Source organism: Pongo abelii, chromosome 3 (genome assembly GCF_028885655.2).
Source record: "Pongo abelii isolate AG06213 chromosome 3, NHGRI_mPonAbe1-v2.0_pri, whole genome shotgun sequence".
NCBI lineage: Eukaryota > Metazoa > Chordata > Mammalia > Primates > Hominidae > Pongo > Pongo abelii.
This window is the reverse complement of record NC_071988.2, coordinates 143,441,645-143,455,979: the sequence shown is the minus strand read 5'-3', so window position 1 is coordinate 143,455,979 and position 14,335 is coordinate 143,441,645. Positions and strand designations below refer to the sequence as shown.

The 14,335-nt window shown below is 37.3% G+C and overlaps 1 protein-coding gene across 7 annotated transcripts in view; it reads left to right on the top strand.

The window, feature by feature from the left end:
• TRPC3 (transient receptor potential cation channel subfamily C member 3) overlaps positions 1 to 14,335 on the top strand; it is a 73,690-nt gene that overhangs the window by 33,162 nt on the left and 26,193 nt on the right. For 5 of the 7 annotated variants that reach the window (XM_002815112.5, XM_054554426.2, XM_054554425.2 and 2 more), the window contains exons 4-8: positions 3,552 to 3,716; positions 6,477 to 6,693; positions 8,234 to 8,467; positions 11,053 to 11,317; positions 14,100 to 14,295. In XM_002815112.5, the coding sequence (XP_002815158.1) occupies positions 3,552 to 3,716; positions 6,477 to 6,693; positions 8,234 to 8,467; positions 11,053 to 11,317; positions 14,100 to 14,295 (1,077 nt within the window). The remainder of the gene's footprint in view (positions 1 to 3,551; positions 3,717 to 6,476; positions 6,694 to 8,233; positions 8,468 to 11,052; positions 11,318 to 14,099; positions 14,296 to 14,335) is intronic. The other 2 variants (XM_054554429.2, XM_054554428.2) reach the window with 1 other exon arrangement.

Sequence of the window (14,335 nt, the reverse complement as noted above, 5' to 3'; positions counted from 1 at the left end):
TTTATAAATATGTAATTAATGCCATAAAGCACATCTTCAAATTTAAAAATTAGTCCAAGGAGGAGGAGTAGGAAAGGGAGATATACTATAACATTAATATTTCTGTCCTCAAGAGTTTAAAACCTAAGAACGACTAGTGCCTTAGTCCATTTGTGTTGTTATAATAGAATGCCTGAGATGGAGAGACTTATAAGAACAAAACTTTCTTGTCTCATAGTTCTGGAGGCTGGGAAGTCCAAGATCAAGGCACCAGCAGGTTTGGTAGTCTGGTGAGGGCTGCATCCTCTAGAGGGGAGGAACACTACGTCCTCACATGGCAGAAGAGTAGAAGAGCAAGGTAGCTGAATGCTGCATGAAGCCTTTTTTATAAGCATCTTAATACCATTAACAAGGGAGCAGCCCTCATGGCCTAATCACCTCTTGAAGGCCCCACCTGTTAACTCTACCACATTGACAGCACCTGAATTTTGGAGGAGACACATTCAAACGATAGCTACCAGACACTCACAAAAGGGAAATTTGTCCATCAATTCCATATAGACACATGCCACCTGTCTCTTAACTTCATGGGAATTTTGTTTCCTACAGAAACTCTTGGTCTAAAAACTGCATTGTTGATTTCTTAAGTGGTAATCTGATTTGACGACATTATATGCTCCACCTGTGGTTTACCCTGAATGCACCATTATCTGTCCTAAGCTTAGCCTGGCTGCAGCCACCAGGGATGCCTTTTATTTATATCTGTCTAACTTCCCACAAATGCAGATCCTCTAAATATCAAGATACTTGTACCAACATTCAAATTAACTCTTTTAAATTCTGATTAGGCATCTTAACAAGACTATGAGTTGAAGTCTCAGTTATAATAGCTTATTTTGTGTCTATTCAAAGCTTACTGTGTACCCTAGAACAATGACCTCTTACCACTTAATTCAACTCTGATGCTTCCACTTTTATCTTCTTGTACCAATATACTTGCCCAAAATACTGCCTGGATCATAGGAGGGGCTTAAGACATTTTGATGAGTGAATAAATGAGTGAATGAATACAGGACATTTAGGGACCATAGAGGGAAAGGTGAAGCAGGAAGGAAATGATCTAAATATAGTACAGGAGCAGAAGTGGAAGTTTGGAGGAGTTCTTGACAAGAATCCTGGAAAGTTGTCACATATACCCAGGAAGCCTTCAACTTTGATATTCGTGAGTTCAAATAATGATTGCATTGGTCTATGAAATGCTGTTTTCAAAACTTAGAACCTTGGAAAAGTGACAAAATCCTGGGTTTGGAGAGAAGATCTAATACATCCTTAGCAACTGGCAGCTACTGAAAATCAGGACCTGGGATTTTGAAAACTGAATGGAAAGGAACTCGCATGATAAAATATGCTTCTTAGTTCAGGCTGCTGTAACTAAGTACCATAGGCTGGGTGGCTTATAAACAACAGAAATTTATTTCTCGGCCAGGCGTGGTGGCTCATGCCTGTAATCCCAGCACTTTGAGAAGCTGAGGCAGGCGGATCACCTGAGGTTGAGAGTTTGAGACAAGCCTGACTGCCATGGAGAAACCCCGTCTCTATTAAAAATACAAAAAATTAGCCAGGCATGGTGGCACATGCCTGCTGTAATCTCAGCTACTTGGGAGGCTGAGGTAGGAGAATCACTTGAACCCGGGAGGCGGAGGTTATGGTGAGACGAGATTGTGCCGTTGCACTCCAGCCTGGGCAACAAAAGAGAAACTCCATCTCAAAAAAAATATATATATATATTTCTTACAGTTCTGGAGGCTGGAAATGCGAAATGAGGATGCCAGCATAGTGAGGATCTGATGAGGGCTCTCCTCTGGGTTGCACACTGCTGACTTCTCATTGTGTCCTCACATGGTGGAAAGAGCGAGCTCTCCTGCCTCTTCCTATCAGGGCTCCAGTCTCATTCATGAAGGCTCCTCCCTCATGATCTAATTACCTCCCGAAAGCCTAGCTTTCTAGTACCCATCACATTGAGGCTTAGAATTTCAACATAATAACTCAGTTAATTATTTCAAATCTAATATTCGTAAATTTATTCTCACCACCTCTGTCTGTGGGTCGTTGAATACGCATGTATGGTGGTACAGAGGCAGCCGCCAGTGCAGCCATCAGTGGACTTCTACACTGGGTGCACTCTGGGGGCAAAAGCAGGGATTTGGGGGAAATTGTACCTATATCGTCTGTCCTGGGAGATGAGACTTTCTTTTTTAATTAAAATTGTTGATGGGAAACTATGCACCAGTCAGTGGAAACCTGTGCATTTCCTTGTAGGTGGGCTTTGATAAAGAGCCAAATATTAATAACTCTAGGAATTGCCTGGAGTTACTAAGAATCATCAGGATCATTAACTAGAACTTGATCAAAGAGGAACCTTTTGACAAGTAGGAACTGCAGCTACTCTCTTTGTTTCTCAGTTCCCAAAAACATTTCATGGGTGTTTCTTAACAGGTTCATTGTTGTTGCTTATTCTGTTTTTTAGAAGACAATGACACCTTGATTTTTGTGTTGCTAAGAACTCCTTTAAAAAATATGTTGTCACTCATAGTTGATTTTTGAATTCCTGAGCTTGGACAAAGAGCTCGGGAATGAACATATGACCATTCAAAAAAAGGTGTGTCTAGCTACAAATGGGCAGATTTTGGCATAGGGACCTTTACATGGGCCTGAGTACAAATACATTCTGCTGCTTGAATAAGAACAGGGCTTTAAAGAAATCCCAGTCCCTCTAAATGATGCAGGCAGATAACTTAACAAAATCAAATGGGAAAAAAAATCAAATGGCTGGGCTGAAATAAGTATAATTTGCTCATTTTTCCTGATTGGAATTGTATTTATTAAAGAACTGCTGAAGATAAATAGTCGTGTTCTTTTGACCTTTTGATAAAGGAAGCAATAAAAAAGAGGACAGGAGGGAAGTGGCATTTGGTGCCAGTTCCTGGAAGAAGTGCATGTGTAGACCCAGCATAATATTTGCAAGTTCATTGATTATTTTTCAGACCTTTTACAGATTTGCAGTAACAGTACATAATTACACAAAGGGTGCATTATGCATTTTTTTGTATGTAGCATTTTAGGGGTTGCTCGTGAAACTTCACACATTTCTCTTTTAGCTATAGCCTACAATAAACCAAGTAACTTTTCTTCCTTTCCATTTTGAACTGAATGCAAGTAAGCTGGCCAACAGCAAGATGGGACACATTTTTACAAAAGAAGCCAGATGTCACCCAGATTCCACAGAGAAATCTGTGAATCATGGAGGGTTTCTATCAAAAAGAACTGTGATTAAGGACAACACCAATTTTACCTTCTCATTTCCATTCTAATTCTTCTATTAGTTCTGAAACAATTTTGAAAAATGGAGGGAAAGCTAAGAAGAATATTACCAGAACATTCCAGTACCAATATGCTAGAAAAAATATGCTTTAATATCTTTAGGATGCATGTGTATTTAATAGTTGAGCTAGTGACAATGGTATGGTAACTTACCTTTCTCTCCCCTTCTCAAACTCTCTCTCTCCCAATAGTTTGTGGCTCATCCCAACTGCCAGCAGCAGCTCTTGACGATCTGGTATGAGAACCTCTCAGGCCTAAGGGAGCAGACCATAGCGATCAAGTGTCTCGTTGTGCTGGTCGTGGCCCTGGGCCTTCCATTCCTGGCCATTGGCTACTGGATCGCACCTTGCAGCAGGGTACTTGCTTTCTACATCGATTTCCTCTGTGGTGGTGTACTGTGTCTCTTTGGGATAAAAAAATAAAAAGCTTCATGCTTAAGAATCTTATCAGGTTTACCCTGAATGTTAATTGACTCAAGAACACAGATTCTCCTTTTTAATTACTGGATCAATTCAAATAAGGGATGAAAAAGGATTTGGTACCAGTGGGATATACCACATTTGCAGGCATAGAGTACTTAGGCTTTTAAGATAACATCCTCATGGTAGACAGAGAAGGAAAAGCTGCTTGGGTGAAGTAGCCCTTGTACTGATTTTATTGACGGCTTAATAAGTAGAGTGTCAACTGGGCTGGCCTGTGAACCAGGGGAATGGAGAGCACTACTGCAGTAGTACCAAGAAACAGTTACGCTGGGAACTAGAAGGGCAACCCATTTGGACCTGTCAGAAGAAATCCAAGGTTAAGTGTGTGAAGCACAGTTGAGAACAGTGGTGGTATCCAAAGTCTTCAAGAAAATACGTGACAGGTTCCCCTAGCCCTTTGTTAATTCAGACAGTTCTTAAAAATGTAGGATTTAGGTTCAGGGGTTTTAGATTTTTTTAGATTGTTTATTTGTTTTTGCTTGGATCATTTTGGTTAGTACCTTTATTCTCCTCTCAACTTTCCAATGTAAAATCAATTTAGTTGTGCCCAAGAGATCCCCTAGCAAGATGTGGAAAGGAATACTATTCATGCCAGTTATTACAGGCACTGCCAGAGAGAAGGAGCTGTGCTGAGATCCTTTAATCCTGTTTTTATATTCTGAAATTTGGTTTTGTTTAAGTCAGAGGTAGTTTCAAGGCAAAATGAGTCAAGGGCACTTACAAATGATCCTGGAAATCTGTCATCTCTCTGGCTCAGCAGTCTCCCCCAGCAGAGTTCTGCTCTGCAAACACCATATATGTGTGAGAATATTCATCCATCTCATTTCATCATTGAGTTGCCCATGCAAGTTAAGGCAGAAAGTTTGTCATTTTGATCATGTTTGATGACTCAGCCAAGTTCTTTTGTTACGTATCATGGAAAATTACTTTAAGATTCTTCAAATAAGTAAACATAAAGATGAAAAACTATAAATAATATGAGAGGGCATGCAATAAAACAAAAATCATATCCTACCCAAATAATTTTCCTTTCTGAAGGAAATGAGTTGGAAAGTTCAGGTTTAGAAGTGTTTGTCTCTTAGGGGAACTTAATCAGTTAAAACATTCCGTCAGGTTTGAAGTAGCCATCTTGGAGTCCACTTCTTTTTTCCCTGCACTTTTACAAGTACAACTAACAGTGTGGCATGCTCTGCAGAGAAGGGAAACATAGAAGTTGAGCCATTCCCAGAGCCCATGTTTAGAGCTGCCGTATACCACCTATCTTATGGAAAAAGGCAACATAGCAAGAATTTTCCATGTATGTCCCATTTTTGAGATTGACATTCTGCTTTCTTTTCATGTTATTTAAAGTTTTAAAAGATTGACCTTTAGGAGAAACAGACTTGGTAATTCCCAAGAAATTTCCATGTGCTATGGATAAGCTACCCCCAAACATGCCCTTTTTGCAGCTGTGTAACAACAAGGTGATGTGTAAATGTGTTGTTTATTTTTGTGTGTCTAACATGGAAAATGTGACATTCGTCTGTGTGCATTCATGTTCAATCCCAAAAATACCTGACATCTCTTTCATCATTTATTGACATCACATTAAGGTTCTAGACTTACAAAAACATTTGTTCAGAGTTACAATCCCTTAAATGTGAGCCTCAGTACTTTATAAGGTCACAGACAGAGTTAAAAAGCAGGGTCACATGTACCATAAAACCTAAAGTATAATAATAATAATAATAATAATAAAAGAAAAAAAAAAAAAAAAAAAAGCAGGGTCTGCGAGTGTAGAAGAGAGAACATACTTGATAAATCTACCAAATGTACCTAATTCTTGGACTGTGGAGGCCCTTGGGATAGAAGGAATGGTTTTTCATTTTCACAGGAACATGGGACTTTTAAGGACATTATATCATACGGGATTTTAAAGGAGTCACCTTAAAATAATTATAAACTGAACTTTGGAAGTCCTTTTGTACCATTTACATGATTATCCAACTCAGAGATCACTTTCAATTAAGTTAACCTACTTAGAGGTTTTAATTATTGTGTATCTCCCTCTTATTAGGGGCAGTAACAGATACAATATTCATCTTGATTCTAATATTTTCTGCCTTTTTTTATAGCGTACCAGGTATAACTTGATTTTGGAATATTTAGAAATGAGAACTAAAATTTACTTCTGTAGTAGTAATTTTTTTAATCTTCAAAGGGTTTTTAATGTCTTATATGAGTCTATAAGATCCTCATAACATCTCAATTACAAAGCAATAAAGAATTACACAATACAAAGTTGAAGTTTCTTTTTCTAGACCCTAAAATCCGGACTTTGCATATTCTTTTGTGTAAAAATAAGAGCAAGAACCAGTATAGGCCCTGTGATTTCCAGAAGTGCATCTGTGAATGCAGTCTACCCTAAGACAAATTGGACATTTAGAAACAATGAATTTTGAATACTTACTAAATTATTTTTGGAGGAAGCATTCCCCTAAAAAAGAATATTTTTCATAATGTAGAGCTTTTTGGAAACAGAAGCAGAATTTTGAGTGTTCTCCTTTCATCTATTTTTTTTAATCCTATATTGTAATCTCCACAAGTGAAAGCCAGATTTTCTGAAGCAAACCTTCCCTCTTTGTTTTGTTACAGCTGGGGAAAATTCTGCGAAGCCCTTTTATGAAGTTTGTAGCACACGCAGCTTCTTTCATCATCTTCCTGGGTCTGCTTGTGTTCAATGCCTCAGACAGGTTCGAAGGCATCACCACGCTGCCCAATATCACAGTTATTGACTATCCCAAACAGATCTTCAGGGTGAAAACCACCCAGTTTACATGGACTGAAATGCTAATTATGGTCTGGGTTCTTGGTAAGCCTTTTATTTTAAATACCCTAATTTCTACCAAAAAGTAATTATAGAAATAATTGTCATTTTCTATTGAAAAAAATGTTATTATATCTTATATGGTGACAATACCACTGTTGCAAGATAAGCTAAATAGCAAAATAACCAAATAATTTTCTAGCTAGATAATGCTAAAAGGTGTCCCTTAACACTAAATAAAATTTTTTATGAGTAACATGACCCTAATTACAAATGTACCATGTTTCAGAAATCTAACTTCAATTATTGAACAAAATGTAAGTTTTAAAATGTAACTCACTGTGATTAATTATTTAATTGAAATACTTATGAAATAACCCAATGGCCATCAACTGATGACAAATACTTTCTTTGTTGTTTTAGTTCCAGAGATTTTAGGAGAGTTTTCATTTTCAGAATGTTTGTTATTAGGTTGGGTACAAAAATAACTGTGGTTTTTACTATTTTTAAAATGGCAAAAACTGCAATTACTTTTGCACCAACCTATTTCATCTTACAATAACCCATTTTGAATAGCTGTGTTAAAATAAGAATTTGAAGTAATGTGAGGAAAAGAATTTGTTGTGCTCTCTGCTAAGAAATGGAGATTGGAACCAGGTTGTTTATTTCTGATTAATCCAAGGTCGTTTTTGTATTTGTTTTATCCAGTGTGAGTCTTGGTGTCTTCTCATTTTCTGAGTTAGTAGGTTAGTTCTTCCTCCCATTCACTCCTGTGGCCTCAGCCTAGGTCAAGTAATTATTTTATACATTTTCTTTTAAGCCATACATTTTTTTAAAATTCTACAATATTTTCTCTTTATGTAGTCAGGACAATTTGTTAAGTTGGACAATTTATTAAGTTGTTAAGTTGTACTATTTTGTCCTCTTGTCCCAGAATGGCATTTTCTGCTTTCAGTTTCTTCAGAATGTCCTAGGGCCTCTCACTTAAGGGTTTCATCTTTTTCGAACGATATTGCTCACTTTTCAGCATGACATGGAAATGAGAAGAGAGGATAAGAGTGTGATATGAGTGTGATATGAGAGGATAAGAGTGTGATATGAGAGGATAAGAGTGTGATAGGAGTATCACTGGGAAACCTTCTTGTTAAAAATCTTGTGGACTTATTTCTCCAATAATCACTATGGTTTGATAACTAACCATTGTGATTGTATAGAACATATTTTCTTTTCCAAAAGTCTTATGGGATAACTTGAAGAGCCTTCCTTGCTTATTTCCTTTCCTCCCTTCTTCTCCTTAACCCCTCCACCACCTCCTCTACACGAATAGAGACATCTCTGGTGCCACATGTAGGCCGCTTCTCCAAATTCTAGTGTGGTGGCGTGAATTATTTTCTTATCAGGAGCTTCTTCCATTTAACTCTGCACAGGGCCTCAGTGACCATACAGTCAGTCAGTCAATGCTTTGTGATGCCTAGTACTGTGCTTGATGTGTAGGGTAGAGATGTGACATGATGGTGGACACAGTAATGGCTTCTCGGTCTAGCCTGTAAAATCTGACCTGCACCCTCTGTATTTGTTGTGACAGGAATGATGTGGTCTGAGTGTAAAGAGCTCTGGCTGGAAGGACCTAGGGAATACATTTTGCAGTTGTGGAATGTGCTCGACTTTGGGATGCTCTCCATCTTCATTGCTGCTTTCACAGCCAGATTCCTAGCTTTCCTTCAGGCAACAAAGGCACAACAGTATGTGGACAGTTACGTCCAAGAGAGTGACCTCAGTGAAGTGACACTCCCACCAGAGATACAGTATTTCACTTACGGTAAGTTGTTAGCTTCAGGGTCCCCTTATGTTTCGGGAAAGGTATTAGACCACATTTTGGAAGGAAATGCCAATTGGAGTATGTTTAGTATGAGAGGTGTATTGAATATTTATGGACAGTGGAGAAAGCATGAACTTTGGAACCTACAAAGCTGGATTCATTTCAAGGCTCTGACCCCCTTTGCTGTGTAGACTTGTTCAAGTCAATTTGCTTCACTGTGCCTCAGTTTTCATAGCTATAAAAAGACAATGTTGCAAGGTGGAAGAAAATTACCTTTAAGCCTATAAGATAATTACTATTGGGAGACTGTCTTAATTAGGGAAAAAATAGTTTGATAAACTGCTTGATGTGGAAGATAAGTCCCTGAGAGCATGGGTTCAAGGAGATAAGATAATAAAAGTTGCCAAACTGCTCTGCAGGCAAAGTGAACAGTAATTCAACAGAGGCAGGAAGTAGGTTCTAAAGTGACCATGAGAATGTAAGCTCTGGAGAACCAGCAGAAATATAGGGGGAGGATGTTGTCCTGTTCACATGGCATGGAATGGGGTTCATGTCAAATATCTCTATATTATGAAGAGCAGTGAGACCTCAGCTGACATCCGGTGTGAAAGAACAATGATGCCTTCCTTGCCCCGTACAAACCAATGGTAAGTAATGTTAGCCTCCCTTCCCTTGAGGTCAAATTGAGGAGCCATAGTTGGCAAATTTGTATATAGTTGTAAAATCTGAAATCTGGAAAAGACTTTAGAAAGTGTTGTGTAATCTTCATCTTACAGGTAAGGGAACTCAGGCACAGAGTTTAACTGTGATCTGGTTGTGAAGAATAATTTTTTATAGATGTAATTAGGGCACATTGTGATGAGTACAAGCAGCATGTTAATGTTACTGAAGGCTGGACTTCCGCTCCAAAATACAAAATGTAATTAAGCACCTCTGTTATTCTCAGCAAGCAAAGATTTTTGTATACCAAGGAGACTTGTTCAAATGAGCAAATGATCATCATTTGTAATTAAAGAATTAATTTTAGATTGTATTTTATGTATCTCGACTATTTCATAACCTATTTATTGAAATTTATTCATGTATATTTAGTGACTGTTGTCTGGAAGGGATGGATTCAGGCTTCCCTATCTCCTATATGTATTGTTTTGGTCAATTTTTAATCTTTCTAAGTCTGGTTTCTGCATCTCTGAAAAGAGGATAATAATATCAAATCCATAGGATCATTTAAAACAGTGTCTGACACATATTAAATAGTCAAGAAACGTTAATTTTGTAAACTTTTATTTTAGATTCAAAGGGTACATGTGCAGGTTTGTTACCTGAGTATATTGCATGATTCTGAGGTTTAGGGCTAGGAATGACCCCATTACCTGGGCACTGAGCATATACCCAATAGATGTTTTTCAACCCTTTCCTCCTCCCTCTAGTAGTTTCCAGTTTCATTGTTGCTATGTTTATGTCCATAAATACCTACTATTTAGCTTCCACTTATAAGTGAAAACCTGCGGTATTTGGTTTTCTATTCCTGCATTAATTCACTTAGGATAATGGCCTCCAGCTGCATTCATGTTGCTGCAAAGGACATGATTTTTGTTCTTTTTTGTGGCTGCATAGTATTCCATGGAGTATATGTACCACATTTTCTGTATCCAGTCCACTGTTGATGAGCACCTAGGTTGATTCCATATCTTAGCTATTGTGAATAGTGCTGCAATGAAGATGCAAGTGCATGTGTCTTTTGGTAAAACAATATGTTTTCTTTTGGATATATACCAACTAATGGAATTGCTGGGTTGAATGGTAGTTCTGTTTCAAGTTCTTTGAGAAATCTTCAAAGTGCTTTCCACAGTGGCTGAACTGATCAATAAATGTTAAGTTTTGTTGTTATTGCAGATGTCTGCAAGTTTGCACAATTAACCACATAATATTTCATTGACCTGACAGGTCTGCTGCAGACTTAATAAGTGACCTTGAAAGGGTTGTTAGGAGTCCTCATTCTGAATCTATATCCAAAATTCTTTTACTTCAGTGGCATTTTACATTTTTCAGGGACAAGTTATATTGCTGAGATACCACATCATCAGCACCATTGTGATTCAGTGACATTCTCACTCCTCGAAATATTTTATTTGCATGAATTGTTGGATGAACTAATTTTCCCACAAAATATGGAAAAGAAGTTACACTCCGGCTGTGCCTATAGGATGACAAAATAACTGGTCAGTAAATCTAATAACTGAAGGGACAAATCAGTCAAGTCAGTTGTTTTGTCATCCTGGATACAGTCTGTGTCTAACGAAGTGTTTTAACCTCTTCATGTTTTGTATTTTATTCTGTTTCTGCTGAATGTGAAGTCAGCTTAGTATCTTTATAATAGTGTACCCTCCATCGAAAGTAATATAGAATTTACGTTTCTGGTTTAAGATGAAAATAGTCCCTGGACAGTTAATTAAATCTAGATTCGTTTCAACTGAGATGGTAACCACCTACCTACAAGATAGGTCCTATTTAAGGTATTTGCTTTGCGTAGTTGGCAATGAATAGAAAGCTCCATTTTTAATCTCTTTCTCTCTCTTTTCTAGCTAGAGATAAATGGCTCCCTTCTGACCCTCAGATTATATCTGAAGGCCTTTATGCCATAGCTGTCGTGCTCAGCTTCTCTCGGATTGCGTACATCCTCCCTGCAAATGAGAGCTTTGGCCCCCTGCAGATCTCTCTTGGAAGGACTGTAAAGGACATATTCAAGTTCATGGTCCTCTTTATTATGGTGTTTTTTGCCTTTATGATTGGCATGTTCATACTTTATTCTTACTACCTTGGGGCTAAAGTAAATGCTGCTTTTACCACGTAAGTAAAATATCTTATTATAAAGGTATGATAAAGAGAAATTCTAACCAATCTAGAGGAAGCAAAAGAAAAATGTCTCTGATTGTAATAAAGATGTTTTTAAGCACAGAAAATAATCCATCAAAAACAGTTAGTGCTTGTGTGTGATTACATTGCTCTGAAGGCTCATCTCTGAGCTTAGTGAGAGTTTGACACCAGAATGGGTCAGAATTTGGAAAAACCCTAGACAAAACTGGCTATTTTAAGAAAACAGGATAACAGATTTCTAATACTGGGTGTCTCTTACATTATGTATAACATTAAAATTAGTTTCATCATTTTGTAGCCAGTACTCTTCTTTCAAAAAGGAAGCATCAGCTTTTATTTTAATATATTCATTGATCGGTACAGGAAGTCGAGTAAGAGGAAGTTATAGCTAAACATTTTATAGCCCACTATCATGGTAATACCAGTTTCTTCCTTTGGCCATACTGGTTTCTGCACTGGAGACTCACCTCTTCCATGAAGTCTTCCTTGATCAAGTTTCCTTAGTCATTTTCCCTTCAAGTTCCTGCAGCATGGAGACACCCAGATTATGAGATCTGTTCTCACCCAGTGGTGTTTGGTTGTCATGAATGTAGGGCCCCCCCTCTACTGCAGTTGTTCCAGGTGGGAAGGTGATAAACCCTCCCTGCTCTCCCTTTGTTCCCAATAATGCCACTGCTGGAAACAAAGTATACACTCAGTAAGTACTCTATAGACTAAAGTAGCATATCAAGCCCTTGTAGACATCTCAATTGTTCTAAAATGAATTTTTTAATAGTTAATATAGAACAGGTCTTGGAGGTGAAAGAGACTTGAAACTCGCTTTATTGTAATGAAGAAAAAACCTGTTTGAACCCAGCAGGGAAATTACAAAGAGATCTTGCACACAATGTGATCCCTGCCCCCATTTTCCTTTTAACTCTATGGTAACTCATTTTATACATTCTATTTTCTTCACTGTTTTGTCTAGGGATGTGACCATTCAATGTAGTAGAAAGGACCTAGGCTGAAAATCACGCAGACGTGGATTTGAATGCAATCTCTGCTGTTTCTAGCTGTGGCTTTTGGTTAAGTTCCTGAACATTTCTCAGTGTCAGTTTCCTTATTTTTAAAATAAGCACAATAAAGTTTGAATAAGGTCGTTGTGACGATTATGTAAGGTGAGTTATATAAAGCCTCTTGCCCACAGTAGGAGCTCAGAACTGCCAGTGTCCTTTCCTTTTTTACTATCCCCGTCTTCCCACACATGCACTCCATATAGATTCGAAGAGAAGCTAGGGGCAGCAAGGTTTGCAAAGGAGCAAGAGGAAGGAGCGGGAGAATTTTGTGATACAGTTAAATAAATGGCAGGAACAAAAAGGTTATAGTTTTCCTTACTCTCCTGTCAGCGTCTACACCATGATATCACATAGCCAAATGTTTTGTAATAGTGTAACTCTATAGGAATAGAGTTCTATTCAACCCTCCATCCTCAGGGTGTAGCAAAATTTCTAGAACATAATAGGTTCTCCGTCAATATTTGTTTTATGAGTGAATGAATAAACCAGTACTAAAACCTACAAATCTATAAAATTCATTGTTATTTAGGATGTGTTATAACAAACTTAAAACGTACTTTTTCACAAATCTTTCTCTGAGAAAAAAAAAGACTTACTTTTGAAGGTGTAATGGAATTTTATGTGTGTAAATCTTTAATTTAATGATTATTAATTTAGTTCACTAGTGATTACAGTTTGGGTCTATGACAAAACCACCCAAAGATCATTTAAGGGACAAAAGTAGGTAATTAGTCTGGTGAGGGCCTAAGTGCTAATTGTTGTGGTGGAAGAATCAGGAAGTACATTATATAAATTAAGGGGAAAGAACAGGAATCTTTCATTCTGTTGCCTCCTCTTCATTTCCAGTTAAGTATTTCTAGGTAGGTAATGTGTTCCTATGATAAAAAATTTAAATAGAGAGGCGTCTACAGGGAAATGCCTGTCCTTCTCCCTACCCTTGGCCCAGTCTCTTACTTATCCTTAGTTCCCAGAGGCAATGGTTTCTTTTGGATATTTTCAGAGATTTTTTTATATAAAAAAGAATATAAGTATTTGTATGCCCCCTTTTTAATTTAAATGATAGAATATTTCACACTTGCTATATCTTATTTTTTCATTTACTATATCTTTGATATAATTTTATATAAACACACAAAGCTTGATCTGTCTCATTTTCCCACAGTGGCTGCATAGCATTCCATCATCTGGATATACCAGAATTATTTAGCCTGTCCCCTATTGATGGATATTTAGATTACTTTCATTCTTCCCTACTGCAAATGATGCTGCAAGGAATATGTTTTTACATACTTTTTAAAAATTGGGTATATAATTTTAATCCCAACCCTGTTCTACTACAGAAAACCTGAATTAAGTTTCTAAATCACATACAAAATCAAACAGCAAATTCCCATTTTTGTAGGAGAAAGGAATGGTTGTTGTGACTTGACTTCAGCTTTCTTCTGTGGAGTTCAGAGAATTTTCACTTGATGATAACTTCAGAAAAGCTAGGCATTGGCACCATTTAATCACCAGTTCCTGAAAACCTGAAAGAATAATTTTTCTATGAAATGTCATAACAAAGTAATTCTGCTCTTGGAGTATATTATGGTGGCATTTTCCATCTGTACAGTAGTTAAACCCTAACTTGTTTTTTACTTTTCACTCTTAGATATTGACAACTGTTAACTTACTTACTTTGTATCTTATTTTTTCAACAGTGTAGAAGAAAGTTTCAAGACTTTATTTTGGTCAATATTTGGGTTGTCTGAAGTGACTTCCGTTGTGCTCAAATATGATCACAAATTCATAGAAAATATTGGATACGTTCTTTATGGAATATACAATGTAACTATGGTGGTCGTTTTACTCAACATGCTAATTGCTATGATTAATAGCTCATATCAAGAAATTGAGGTAAATCGGTTTTCTATCCATAGTGTCTATTCTTGTCATC